Source organism: Larimichthys crocea, chromosome XVI, assembly GCF_000972845.2.
Source record: "Larimichthys crocea isolate SSNF chromosome XVI, L_crocea_2.0, whole genome shotgun sequence".
Lineage (NCBI taxonomy): Eukaryota > Metazoa > Chordata > Actinopteri > Sciaenidae > Larimichthys > Larimichthys crocea.
This window is the reverse complement of record NC_040026.1, coordinates 15,117,822-15,130,439: the sequence shown is the minus strand read 5'-3', so window position 1 is coordinate 15,130,439 and position 12,618 is coordinate 15,117,822. Positions and strand designations below refer to the sequence as shown.

The 12,618-nt window shown below is 43.4% G+C and overlaps 1 protein-coding gene across 12 annotated transcripts in view; it reads left to right on the top strand.

Annotated features, from left to right (window-relative positions):
• Positions 1-6,717, top strand: part of nrxn1a (neurexin 1a) — a 63,226-nt gene extending 56,509 nt beyond the window's left edge. For 10 of the 12 annotated variants that reach the window (XM_019268020.2, XM_027289746.1, XM_019268018.2 and 7 more), the window contains 2 exons: positions 5,527-5,605; positions 6,302-6,717. In XM_019268020.2, the coding sequence (XP_019123565.1) occupies positions 5,527-5,605; positions 6,302-6,603 (381 nt within the window). In that variant the 3' untranslated portion in view covers positions 6,604-6,717. The remainder of the gene's footprint in view (positions 1-5,526; positions 5,606-6,301) is intronic. The other 2 variants (XM_019268022.2, XM_019268021.2) reach the window with 1 other exon arrangement.
• Positions 6,718-12,618: the final 5,901 nt, after the last annotated feature.

Sequence of the window (12,618 nt, the reverse complement as noted above, 5' to 3'; positions counted from 1 at the left end):
TGTGGAAACTTCAGTCTGAGGTGGCCTCTTCTCCATAACCTAAGACTGTGCCCTGTTAGGCTTGTTTTCCAGACAGATGGTGCCTCTTCAACGATAAATATCCTACAGGTCATAGGTCACATGGTTCACTTCTCAAAGTGTGGGGTGCGCCAAACGGGAGGAAATTTTCCTTTTTATGCCTATCTTTATCCAGACATCCCAACTCTCCCGGAAGTCTCCCGCATATTGATAGCGGCTCCCTGACGCCCACAAATGAGATCCAATCTCCCAGAATCTGGAGAGAGAGTGACTGCACATGTGTGTGTGTGTGTGACTATAAATGTGTGAGAGCAAAGAGTCCATATGGCTGCGTGTTGACTTTTTGCAGGTTAGGATGCTTTATCAATGCCTTTCTTTAATGACAACAAAGATCATACATTACAGTACATTATGTTAGAATTTAGATACAACATGATGTTACTTGAGAATGTTAAGCTTGGCGTATTTCATTAGCATTGTGTTGGCGCGATGGGGGCAGGTGGGGCTTGAAAAAGTTTGAGAACCACTGACCTAGAGTCCACATCCTATATTAAGAGAAAAACATTCTAACAGTGGACGACCTGCTCTACCTCCTGAGCCGCGGCTGCCCTTTGTAGACGTAGGCGTAGACGGTAGTTCAGGATCAAAGCACCAGGTGGATGGTAATGAATGCTCAATGTTCAGTCGACTGCAGAGAAGTTGTTTGGCTTTTTTAGTTATGTTCAAACCATGAACATTGCGATTACACGGTCAGTGTTTTACCTCCTGGGCCTGCAGGATGTTCACACATTAAAGTTTTACACCTTGATTTAAAAGTCTTATGTCAGCTCCTGGGAACAGAGTAACTAAAGAATACTTTAATCACAGATTTCCAAATCTATAAACACCAGTCACCTGAAAAATCGACACAAACAAACAATTAAATGTCATAAAAAAACGCTGCTGATTTTCAGCGTTCTGAGTTGTTCTTGTAACACCATCCGTATCAAAACCAACATACAAATCAAATCTGAAAAGAAATAAACGGAGCTGAAAAACATTAATCAACAGAAAACTCACACACATCAACTCATTTTTCTGCTACAGCGCACTCACATAAATGGATTAGATGGCGAATTCTCCACTAAGTGGTCCCTACCCACTAAATTAAAGGAGGAGAAATGTTTGTGTTAATGGAGGCTGTAATGGCTTTTCCATAATACAACGTCTAGTAAACTGATGCAAATGGGACTCTACAATAGAAACGCATAAGTGTTATTGAGGCGTATTTATAGTGGATGCAACAGCGGCGTCGATGCTAATGTCAGAGGATACATTATGAGCAGGTACAGCACAGACTCTTGCTCTATTGTTCGGATCACTACTGAGACGTTGTCAGGCTCTTTGTGGGCGTCTGTGTGTGCTGCAGTTCTTCTTCTGTGTTATAAAACTGTGGCTGCCTGCCGCACTGAATTTTTTTTCCTTCATCCCAGTGATACAAGTTGCCATGGAGATAGTGAGCCCCACTACCCGCTGCTTGCTCGCTTGCTCTCTCCCATCCCAGACTCCCATAGAGAATAGCTCCTCTGTGTATCAACCGCCAGCTGTTTCAGACATAAATAATAGAACGCAGAGAGCTGTGAGCTAAGCCTCAGGCATCAATAATGGATATGAGAGCTGGATGGATGGCACTGCAGAGTGACAGGGGCTTGTTTTCACACTTCACCTCTCAATCTCCCCCCCGGTTTTACGCGTTTCAGACGAACTATATCTGCTTTCATGGTATGCCGATGTCAGTGCTAAATCTGGGATGCAGAGTTGTGCACTGGGGTCAATATCACTGTGTGAGAAGTAGGTCAGACCCCGCTATATGCTCGACATGCTGCAGTATGTGTGTGTAGTGTGTGTATATGTGTGTGTTTGCCAGTTGGTGTGAGTCGAATCACTGCTGCTGGCCCCCAAACTCTCTCTCTCTCTCTGTTTGAGTGAGTGTTTGTCTTATTTAAGAAGAATCTACAGCTTCTCCATTGAGGCTGCCTAGTGTTGCTTGGCAACCAACCTGGCCTCAACCAGTGCACACATAAAAATGTAGACACACACACACACACAGACACACACACACAAACACTCAGGTGAATTGAGAACAATAGGCTTGAATTGCAGCACATTGCATCACAGGAGGGCCAATAAGAGATTTCTTTCTAAGAGGTGCTTCAGGTCCGAGCGAATTATCGATTTCACGCCCGAGTTTTTGGGGTGTGAGTTGGAAGTGGATCTGCCTAAATCGCCCCGTGGGTTTACTCCTACCCTTAGTACTTTAGTACAGTATGAATCTGTTATGTTCTTCCTCTTAAAGTCCACACTTTTATTGAATTATTATTTTTATTTTTTTTGGTGTGATGAAAAGTGGAAAGGATTAATAATGCATGACAGCTGAGCACCAGCGAGGAGAAGAGAGGCTGAGGTTGTGTGAGAGTGTGTGTGAGTGTTTATGCTAGAGGCTGTACCGAGTCACAGAGCTTGAGTTTTGATGTTTGATGTCTGTCTATGTGTGTGTGTGTGTGTGTGTGTGTGTGTGTGTGTGTTTGCGTTCAGATGTGTGTGTGTGTGTACCTGTGTCTGATGGGAAGACTGATAGAAGAAGCCTAAAGCTCACAGCGACGGCCCCGATTGGCTCTCAGGAATCAGCTGACACTTCCACAAGCTCTCTGAACATCTATCGCTCACTCGTTCCCATCCTCCCTCCCTGTCTGGTTCTTTTTTTCTTTGCTATCTCTTTTCACTCTCTCCAGATCTTTTTCTTTCCTCCTCTCACCATCCATCTCCTGGAGATACTTTCTCCCTCCTCCTCCCTCGCTCACTTTTCTCTTTTCCTTTCTTCTCACTCTCCTTTGCTCTCTCTCTCTCTCTCTCTCTCTCTCTCTCTCCATATCTTTCCATATTTACCCGTCACTCCCCTCCTCCTCCTCGTCCTCCTCCTCCTCTCCTCTCTCCCTCCCTCTCTGTGGTTGAGCTCCAGTGATAGGCTGTTAATGCAGGCGGTGTATGAGTCTATCTCACCATCTGCAGTAGTGGAGCTAGCTTCTCTCCTCTCTCGTCAGGATCTATTCATCAGCCTGCCAACTTCAGTCTGATTTGCTCGTGTGTCTGTGTAGATGTCTCTAAATAGAAAATAGTCCAATGGAGCACGTTTGGCTATTATAGAGCTTGTGTATGTACATGTGTGTGTGTTTGATTTCCAGTTGTGAAAGTAGCAGACAAGCTGTTGAATCTTCTGCAAGAGTGTGTGAGGAGAGAGTGCAGCTACTATGTGTGAACTAGGCAGTCAGGGAGGCATGGACGGTCGTTGGCACTGTTCGGCTGCTCAGGTAGAGATTTTGCTCTTTCAGCATGCTGATATCCGTCTCTTCATGCTCACTCACTTCCTTTTTTCTTCCCTCCCTGTATCTCTGCAATCTATCATTGCGCATCTGTGCCCATCATTATGTCAGCATGCTCTATTGATAGACTATGAAAAGATGGGGACAAAGAGGGAGGGACAGGGGGAGGGTGAGCTGGAGGGGTGGAGGTTCCTTTGGCATACATCTCTCTTTGGTGCATCTATAAACTTCTGCGCTTCATTGATGTGATTTAAGTTGTGTTCGGCATGTCTCTAGTTTTGCCCGTGTTCGATGTCTCCCATGTGATAGGCGGATCAATAGTCCGATAGTAATTGACACTTTCCTGGTTTAATGGGTCGGTCAGCTGATGGGGAGTTGTCACAGATCAGAGGAGGGGCCTTTGTAAATTCACTTGTCTGCTTTTGTTTTAGCCTATATCGGGATTCAAAACGGGTTCCCGCCAAGGACACACAGGTGTCTTTGGATCAATAATCAAGCACGGTGGCTTCGACATTGATCGGTGACAGTCAGGGAGGCGATGTGTTTCCTACCGGCTGATTGGTTCTTGTGCTATTTAGATCCTGGCAAAGGCACAGAGGTTTATTGACTGGCTGGATTCCAGAGGCTAAGCTCACCCTAGCAGCATTTGACAGCCCAGTGGGCAGAACTGATTGGAAAGGCAGTGGAGGAAAGAGACCGAGTCAAGCATCAATAACCTAATGTATGTTTCAGGCCAAACTAAACCACAGTAGACTTGTCAGGATCCAAGACCACACCGTGCAGAGCTGGTGTGGGCTTTTTTTTTTTCACGTGAATAAACTAAGTGGCTTCCTCTTTAACCTTATGTAATCTATGTTCATATAAAGAGAAGGAGACGAGGAAATCAAGAGACCAAGGACGAAGGAAAACCTTAATGAATTTCTATTCTGTTGTTGGGTTTCAGCTGAGACATCATAGACCACTTAGTACTTTTATTTGGCTCAGGTTCTGTTCTGGTCTGGTTGTAATCCGCCTCTAGAGCTCTCTTTTCTTTTATAGCTCTGCCGCTCTCTCCTTGCTTCTTTATCCTGTGGGTTACTAACATACTGCAATGCATCACAATCCAATTTTAATTTAGTGCTGGCACCGAGCGCCCAGTGTGGTTAAAACACACACACACACAGACATACACACATTCATATCTCTCATGCCGAAGCGCCAAGGCGGGCGATGTTTAACAGTGGTTCATGAATATGCGGAGCACATTAGCACGATGTTAAGTAAAGACCGCAGCACTTTGAAGTCCCTCCTCCTCTTCCAGTCACATCCATCTTTTCCCCCTCTTTTCTCCTCAGTTGCCTCCTCCTGAAAAATTCCTTTTATCCATCTTTCTTTCCCCTTTTTTCCTTCTCCCCCCTTTTTCCTCCCCTCACACTCTGGCTGAAATGGCAAATCAATGCACAGGTCCCCACTGAGGGTGCACACACTCCTTTCTTTTTTTTTTTATTCCCCATCATTTTTAACAGCCTGAACTTAGAGTTGCCATGGCAACAAGAGGAGCAGGGATGGAGAGGAATAAGAGCTCCCTTTTTTTTCCCATACAGGCACAGAGAAAAGAGCGGTGGTTAGAGATTTTAGTTGGTCGATGTAGGTTAGAGGTTGAATGTAAGCCGTTTTTTTTGACACGGTGCTTACGAGGAGGAGTTGGATTAATAAAGTATAAGAGATTTAAATGAACCATCAAGTGGTTTCGCTGGAATATTTAATGAAAACTCAGGGGAGAAGATAAAGGTGAAGATGAGCCATTATCAGATGGAGGTGTGGAAGATAGAGAGAGAGGCCGGAGGGGGGGAGGATCAAGAGAGTAGGAGATGATAACTGTCTGTCCTCTCATGGTTTTAAACAGGATTCGATCTTTCTCTCCTCCCTCCTCCTTTCTTCTTCTCCTTACATGGTTTTGGCCGCCTGCCACTGCTGGAGGCCATAACAGACAAAAGTGTTTGTGGCAAACTGGAGAACGGGTGGGCGACGATCGGCGCTGTGTGCTCACACATGTAGAAAATAAACAGAAGGGGTGTGGAGCACAAGCTGTGTTGGAAATATTGTAGATGATGACTTTGTATCTTTATATATCTGGGTGTTTATGTCCCCAATTTTTCTCTCTCCACAGTCGGCAGACGACCTGCTGGTGGCGTCGGCTGAGTGTCCCAGCGATGATGAAGACATCGACCCCTGTGACCCCAGTTCAGGTGAGAGCGTCTGCTACAAACACACATATCACACCGCCTTTCCTTCCTCCACACTCAGATTTTTTTCCCACCGCTTTGTCGCTCACTACAATGAATATTTCATTTCCACTTAGCTTTATGCCTCCAGGCATTACCTAACACTCTCCATCTACTCCCCAACCTCACTCTCCATCCATTACTTCGCCTTCACCCCCTTATCCCCTCACTTCTCCTCCCCCTTGTTATTTATCCTTTGTTTTTCTTTTCCTTCTCTTCCCCTCCTCATTTCATCTCCATCCAGCCCAGAGAATTCACATGCAAATTATTTTTTACCAACAATCTTTTAATACGGTGTCGTACATCACCATCCTGCGGCCCTCGCTGCCTCTGCATGTCGTAAAGTGTCAGATGTATGTAATAAAAATTGATATAATGTGCACCTGTGCTTCGGCCCTCTACTCAACAGGGTGTAATGTAATCTGTTTACACATTATGTGATAATATGAAAACAGCTTTGGCTCTAAGTTGCAGCCTTCCTTTGCCAGCTTGTAGAATTATGCAAAACGCATGTCAAATAATTCATCGTGATGATGCATTATATCGCCGTCCTGCAGCTTTCCACCCATCACCTTGACATGTAATACAAATTAATAATAATGTATGCAATAAACTGTAGCAAAATGTCACATGCCTCCCTTTTTCTCCCACCCTTTACAGCCCGTCCTCCCCTGCCGGAGGTGAAGGTGTTCCCGGGTCCGTCTGAGGTGGTGCGGGAGAGCAGCAGCACCACGGGTATGGTGGTGGGCATTGTGGCGGCCGCGGCCCTCTGCATCCTCATCCTCCTCTACGCCATGTACAAGTATCGTAACCGCGACGAGGGCTCCTACCACGTGGACGAGAGCCGCAACTACATCAGCAACTCGGCCACGCAGCCCAACGGCAGCACCAAGGACAAGCCGCTGGGCATCACCAAGATCTCCAAGAACAAGAAGAACAAAGACAAGGAGTACTACGTCTGAGGCGGAAGACGTCCAACAACACAGACATATACGCATACACCTTTATATATAACGGTATATGTACATAAATAGATATATTCTAAAAAAAAAAAAAAATACACACATACACACTGACATAGACATGCTGATGTTAATGTTTACTCTCCAATAATCACACCTGCACACATGCTGGCAAGCACAGACATATAGACATTCAAGCACACACACATCAAGCACAAACACACACACACACACACACACACACATACAGACTGGGCCAAGGGCACAGGACCCTTATTGTACAGTATTTACCAATGAGCAGAGCCTCTGAAAGAGGCTTGTTTTATGAACATAAACACCATTCCAAATGATTTAAAGAAGCACCAGTTCAACTCCCAGTTAAGAACCATTTTGGGGCCAGCAAGATAGAAATAATATTTAAAATAAAAAAAATAAAAAAAAGACCAGTCACTTCCCCTGCCACAGTTTGACCTCTCCTGTTGGACTCAGAGAGGTCGGAGGAAGACTTTAAGTGAATCACATGGCAGACTGAGTGAGAGGAGCAGAGCACCAGAACAAAGATGATGTAAAAGCACCAAGAAAAGCACTAAGTGTCTCTTCCAAGCTTCTTGGCCTTCCTCCCTGTTAACAGACGGGACTCGATGAAGCACACGAGGACGCCGAAGAAACAAGCACGCCGATGGTCCAAGTCCTTTACCCCAAGGAACGGGACAGAAAATCAGGGTGTAGCCATAGAGACAGTGAATCACGAGCAAATAGGCAGAGGGAGGGCTGGGGCCATTAATATAACGGATGGGCTGTGGTTGTTACGCTGCAGAGCTGATGTTTTACGGCACCCCGTAAATCACAAAGGCGGAATCAGCGGAAAACTGAGAGATATTTTCCTGGACAGGATACTTGAGACTTCAGATGCTACCTACAGACACCAGTCATGCATGACTGCGGTGTCACACACACACACACACACACACACACACACACCACACACACACACATATACAAACACATGCACACACACCAAAATATAAACAATCTACACATGTAGACATACACATACCTGCAATGCTAAAGACCCACCATATCTTCATAAGACTGAACTATACAAGAAGACAATGGTGAAAATGACAAAGACCATTATGATAATTGTTATGGCAATGATGAATATGAAGAACATTTGGGCAGTATAGACTCTTTGGGGAAGGGAGGGGGGGGTCTTATTGCACGTGAATTATCTTACTCCGTGTGATTTATACCGCGTTGAAACTCCAGAGGTTACACCGTGATGCACCACCATCATAAACTTACCACCTTGGCTTGAAGTATTCCTAAATACGCACTTCAAATGGTTTTCAGTCTGTGGGATTCAACAACGATTCAAATCCTCATCGACAAAGTGTGACCATCTCGAGTGTGCTGCATGCCTGAGTCTCTGAGCTGTGCTGTGAAGTGGTGGCGTGTCCCACAAAGTCCAGCGGTGGTGGTAGGTTTTGTTTGTTTGTGTGTGGAGGAGCAGGAGGAGGAGGATGAGGAGGAGGAGGGGAGGGAGGGTGTGGTGTGTGTGTGTGTGTGTGTGTTGTGGGTGTTGCAATGTAACTCCAGCGCAACACCTGGATGTGTGCGCCCACCACAGGCCACGTCCTGTTTTCTAGCCTGTTGTCTTATAGGCCACACCCACCATACCTGCTCTAACCGACCACCTTTTCTAGCAAAAACCAGCCGAGGAAAAGAATCAAAAACAGAAGTAAATGTTACCATGTGTTGCTAATAGATAGAAAAGTCCAGTTCATGACGCCATTGGCTATGTGACAGCTTGAGTTGCTTTGATTTCATTGGCTCTCTTCCCTTTTTCTCTCTTTCTCTTTGCGTCCCTTTTGTCTTCATGCTATTGGTTGACTGATTTATCAATACCCATGGTGTAACCAACACAGGACAAGACAGATGGGTTTTCCGATCCCATCGGGCTGCAGTATAATTATCTGTTTATGGACCTTTTTTTTGCCGTGTCTGAGCCCTCTACAGCTGAAGAATTGTAGCTCCACGATACATCGATACAAACAGTGCCATGACATGAACAAGCCCCTCTAGTTCTTCCAATCAGTCAGATGCATGCAAAATGACAAGGGCGAGAAAGGACATGAAAAGGACTGTGTGTGAGATTTCAAAGTATAATGTCAAAATTAACTTAACATATTCCCTTATCTGTCCATCCTTAACTGGCCTTTCTGACCTCCTGTTCCTCCCTTCTCGTTTTCCCCACATTTTACTCCATGTCTATCGCTTTCTTTTCCCTCTATATCTGTTGTGTTGCCATCTGAAACAAAAAGGAGGTGTCTCAACCAATGGGATTCTACATCTAGGTGTTCATTAACCATGTTTATTTTCTATATGTACAATTTTTCTACAGTATTTACTTTTATTTTTATTGTTACGGTTCTTTGATGAACATAAAGTGGAAATTTATTATGAAAAATAGTTTTGAAGATTAACGAGTAAATAAAATATTACCCAAGTGAGCCCGGAGTGAGTTTTGTGTGTTGGTTTTTACTCCCGTCTGCATGTAGACAACAATACTGTGTCTGTCTCACATCGCCCACGCAACCATGAGAGTAGATCAGTGTCTAATTTAGACAAACTAATAGAAACCCCCACGTTGTGTATGAGAGGAGATCTTAAAAGAACACTTCTACATTGTGCCACAGTGTTTTGAGTTTGTTTGTTAGATATAATGCTGCAGCTAGTGGCCAGTTTTCTTAACATAAAGACTGGAAACTGTCCAGAAATATTAAAAAAAAGTCCACGTTCCATGGAGGCAGAAGTTCTAAGGCTCACTAATTAACACATTATATCTCATTTGCTTTATCTGAACAACTCTAAAATTGTCAATTTGCTATTTTACATGGGTTATGTGACTAATTATTTCTTCTTTTTGGGAGCTGTAACTTACTGGAGACTTCGCTGGTTGCCTGGCAACTGCTCAGAGCCAAGAAATAGGGTAGTCCAGAAGGTAAATCCACGCAAAACTGTCATTTTTATATCCTTAAGTTTGGACTAGAGCTCCGACAATATTTAAACATACACACTGTAAACCCCCTTTCACCAAACCTACAGGTTGAACTCAGACAGTAAATAAAATAGATGTCATATGCATGACATCACCTGTAGTTTACACTCGTTTTGAAGCTCAAAATCTGTGGCTCCGGCCACCTACATGTTGTCCCTAAAATCATGTGAATCATCTGCAGACCTGAGACGAGCTGAATGAAGCCATCTGTAACAGCACTTACCTGTCAGTCAAAGCGGCCATGCTGTTAATAATGCATAACTTTAAGCCATAATATATTTTGAATGGATGAGTTATATAAAAATTCAGACTTAGTACAGTTGTCATGAATGGGAAAATGAACTACAGAGACCAAACCTGTTTTTTGTACCAGGCTGTAAACATGTTTATCTCTGCTGTGTAGTTGGACATTTTAACATGGGGGCTTATGGAGATTGATTCGTTCTGCAGCCAGCCTCAGGTGGCTATGAAGGATCTCCATTTTTTGGCACTTCCACGTTGGCTTCACTTCACAGTCACAGAGGTTGCCGCTTGGTTGAACTGCAGTAGCAGTAGCAGGTTGCCCTGCAAAACCTCATCTCTCGTAGGGTTCATCCTCCACGGTGTGAGCTTCGCCAAGATCCCAGTCCCCTCTTGGTGTGACTTGTGTTCTCAAAGCCCCTCCAGCACTTTGCAGCCTAAGGGCAGTGCGCCCCAGGCTTCAGAGGCAGCTGCGACCTATCTAACAGCGGGATGAGAGGATAGTTCACCACATACACACCACTGTCCTACCTCGAAAGTTATTCCCTGCTGTTTATCATCATGCCTCTGCCACTTTGTTGATTTGAGCGCTATGACATCGAACATAATGAGCCAGAAGCTCGGCATGAAGCCGGGTCGTGTTTGCACATGTGTTTTGTTCTATATGTTGCTGAGGTATGCTTGATTTTGTTTGCAAAGCTCCTTCTGAAGCCGAACGCTGAAGATATTGAGCTTGACTGAATAAGACTGAGTGCAGTGACTGACATTGGCTTTCATTCAGGTGCAATGCAGAGGAAACAAGCTCTCTGTCATGCTGTTATAACAGACCACAACCCCTCCACTCAGCCCGCAGGCTTATGGGAAATGGGGTTTGTTAAAAATGTATCTAAAGACAGGCTCTGTCCCAAAGTAGGATCTGTTGCCATTAGCATGGTTACAAATGTCAAATGACATTTGAAGACGTCACTGTGGGAGTTTGTAACAGGAGTTTTTCAATATTTGTTGACACGATTAATCGTTTGACTAGCAAAGACCACACCTTCATCATGTTCAAATAATTTATTAACAACACAAAAAGATTGTGAGTAAAGCATGAAATCTTCGGGTCAGTTCCTGCATTGTGGGGAAGCTTCAGTGGGGAATCTGTCACCAGAGTATGATGGACCTCCTAAGGACTATATGGAGACTAGAAAGGAGAAATGGGAGAAAGAAATGGTGTGGGTGGTGCAGAATATGAGAACGAAAGAGAAGGAGAGGGTTTTCAGGGTATTTTTAGGAATGTCGGAAGTGGCAGGTCGATGTATGGTCCTGCTACTGAAACTCTGCAAGTAGATTCAATTCATTGAAAAAGTAATGTCAACTATATTCTTTTGATGAAAAAAAAAAGTATATTTATACAGTATGAGATGGAATAAAACACCAAACTTAAATCTGAAATCAACAGTACTAATATGCTTTTACCATAATAATATCGTTTCATTTTACAGTAAGACATATTTAACGGCAAAGCCTTTATTTTATATGACATTCATATGGTATTTATTTAATTTTTTATTTTTTTTTGTATTTATAAGGCAAAATATGGAATAAAATGCCAACCTTAAACGTATAATCAACCGTCCTAATATCCTTTTACCATATTAGAAAATGTGTTCTCCTGTAAAATTCTGTCAACTACAGCTGCCAGTTTTTTACTGTAAAATCTAAAAGTATTGGGGACACAATTTAAATGACTAATAAAAATATAGATAAAAAAAATAACAATAATAATAATAATAAAGACAAATCCCAATGAAAGGAAACTTTTCTTCATGTAATTTAATTATTATACATTATTATAACTCAACTTCAGCAAACAGAAATCTGTTTGCTATTCTGGGTTTGTAGCAATATTATAATTATATTTTTGTGCTTTCTTGGGTTCCATTTTGGTAGATTCATCTACCGTCAAAAGTAATCATTAGTTACAGCTCCGGCTGTATATTTAACATGAAGGTAGTATCAATCTTTTCATCTAACTCTTCACCAAAAAGCGAATGAGTGTATTTCCGAAATTTCATTTAATCTACTTGACATTTTAGATTTCACGACATTCATCTTCTTCCTTTTTGTTCTTGCTTCATCAAAGTGAAGAACGAAGCGGCTTTTCTTTTCCAAGTCCCGTTCTGTCTAACTGGGACAGTAGACACATAAATACCCCCTCACACACACCGAGCAGGGCTTTGAAGTATGACTCAGTGCAGTGAACGGTGTAAGTCTCTGCAGATTTGCTGTTTGCCGGATGAAAGATCCCAGAGACTGCAGAGTGGAGCTTGCATCCTCAGGTGAGAGGAGCTACAAGGACCTGCTATTTCAATAAACACCTTCCAAATCTAACTGTCTTGTTCGCTCACTGTTTTTTTGTTTTTTTTGCTTTTGTGTCTTTTGGTGAACAGTCTGAACAAAAGGCTTGTGTTCGGCTGTAGCCATCTGCCACTGTGCTGTCCTTGACCGCAGCCAGCCAGCACAGAGATAAAGACACAGCCCTGCCATATTTGTGGGGTACATAAAAAACAGCTCCAGTCCTCAACAGTCGTTGGAACTTTTAGAGACAGAACAAACCCAAACCAGCAGCCGCATAATGTTCATTACACACCAGAAAATAACATCGGGATGGATGAAATCAAGAGAGAGAGCTTTACTATTCTTAGACCGTTGTTACTAGTAGATTAAAA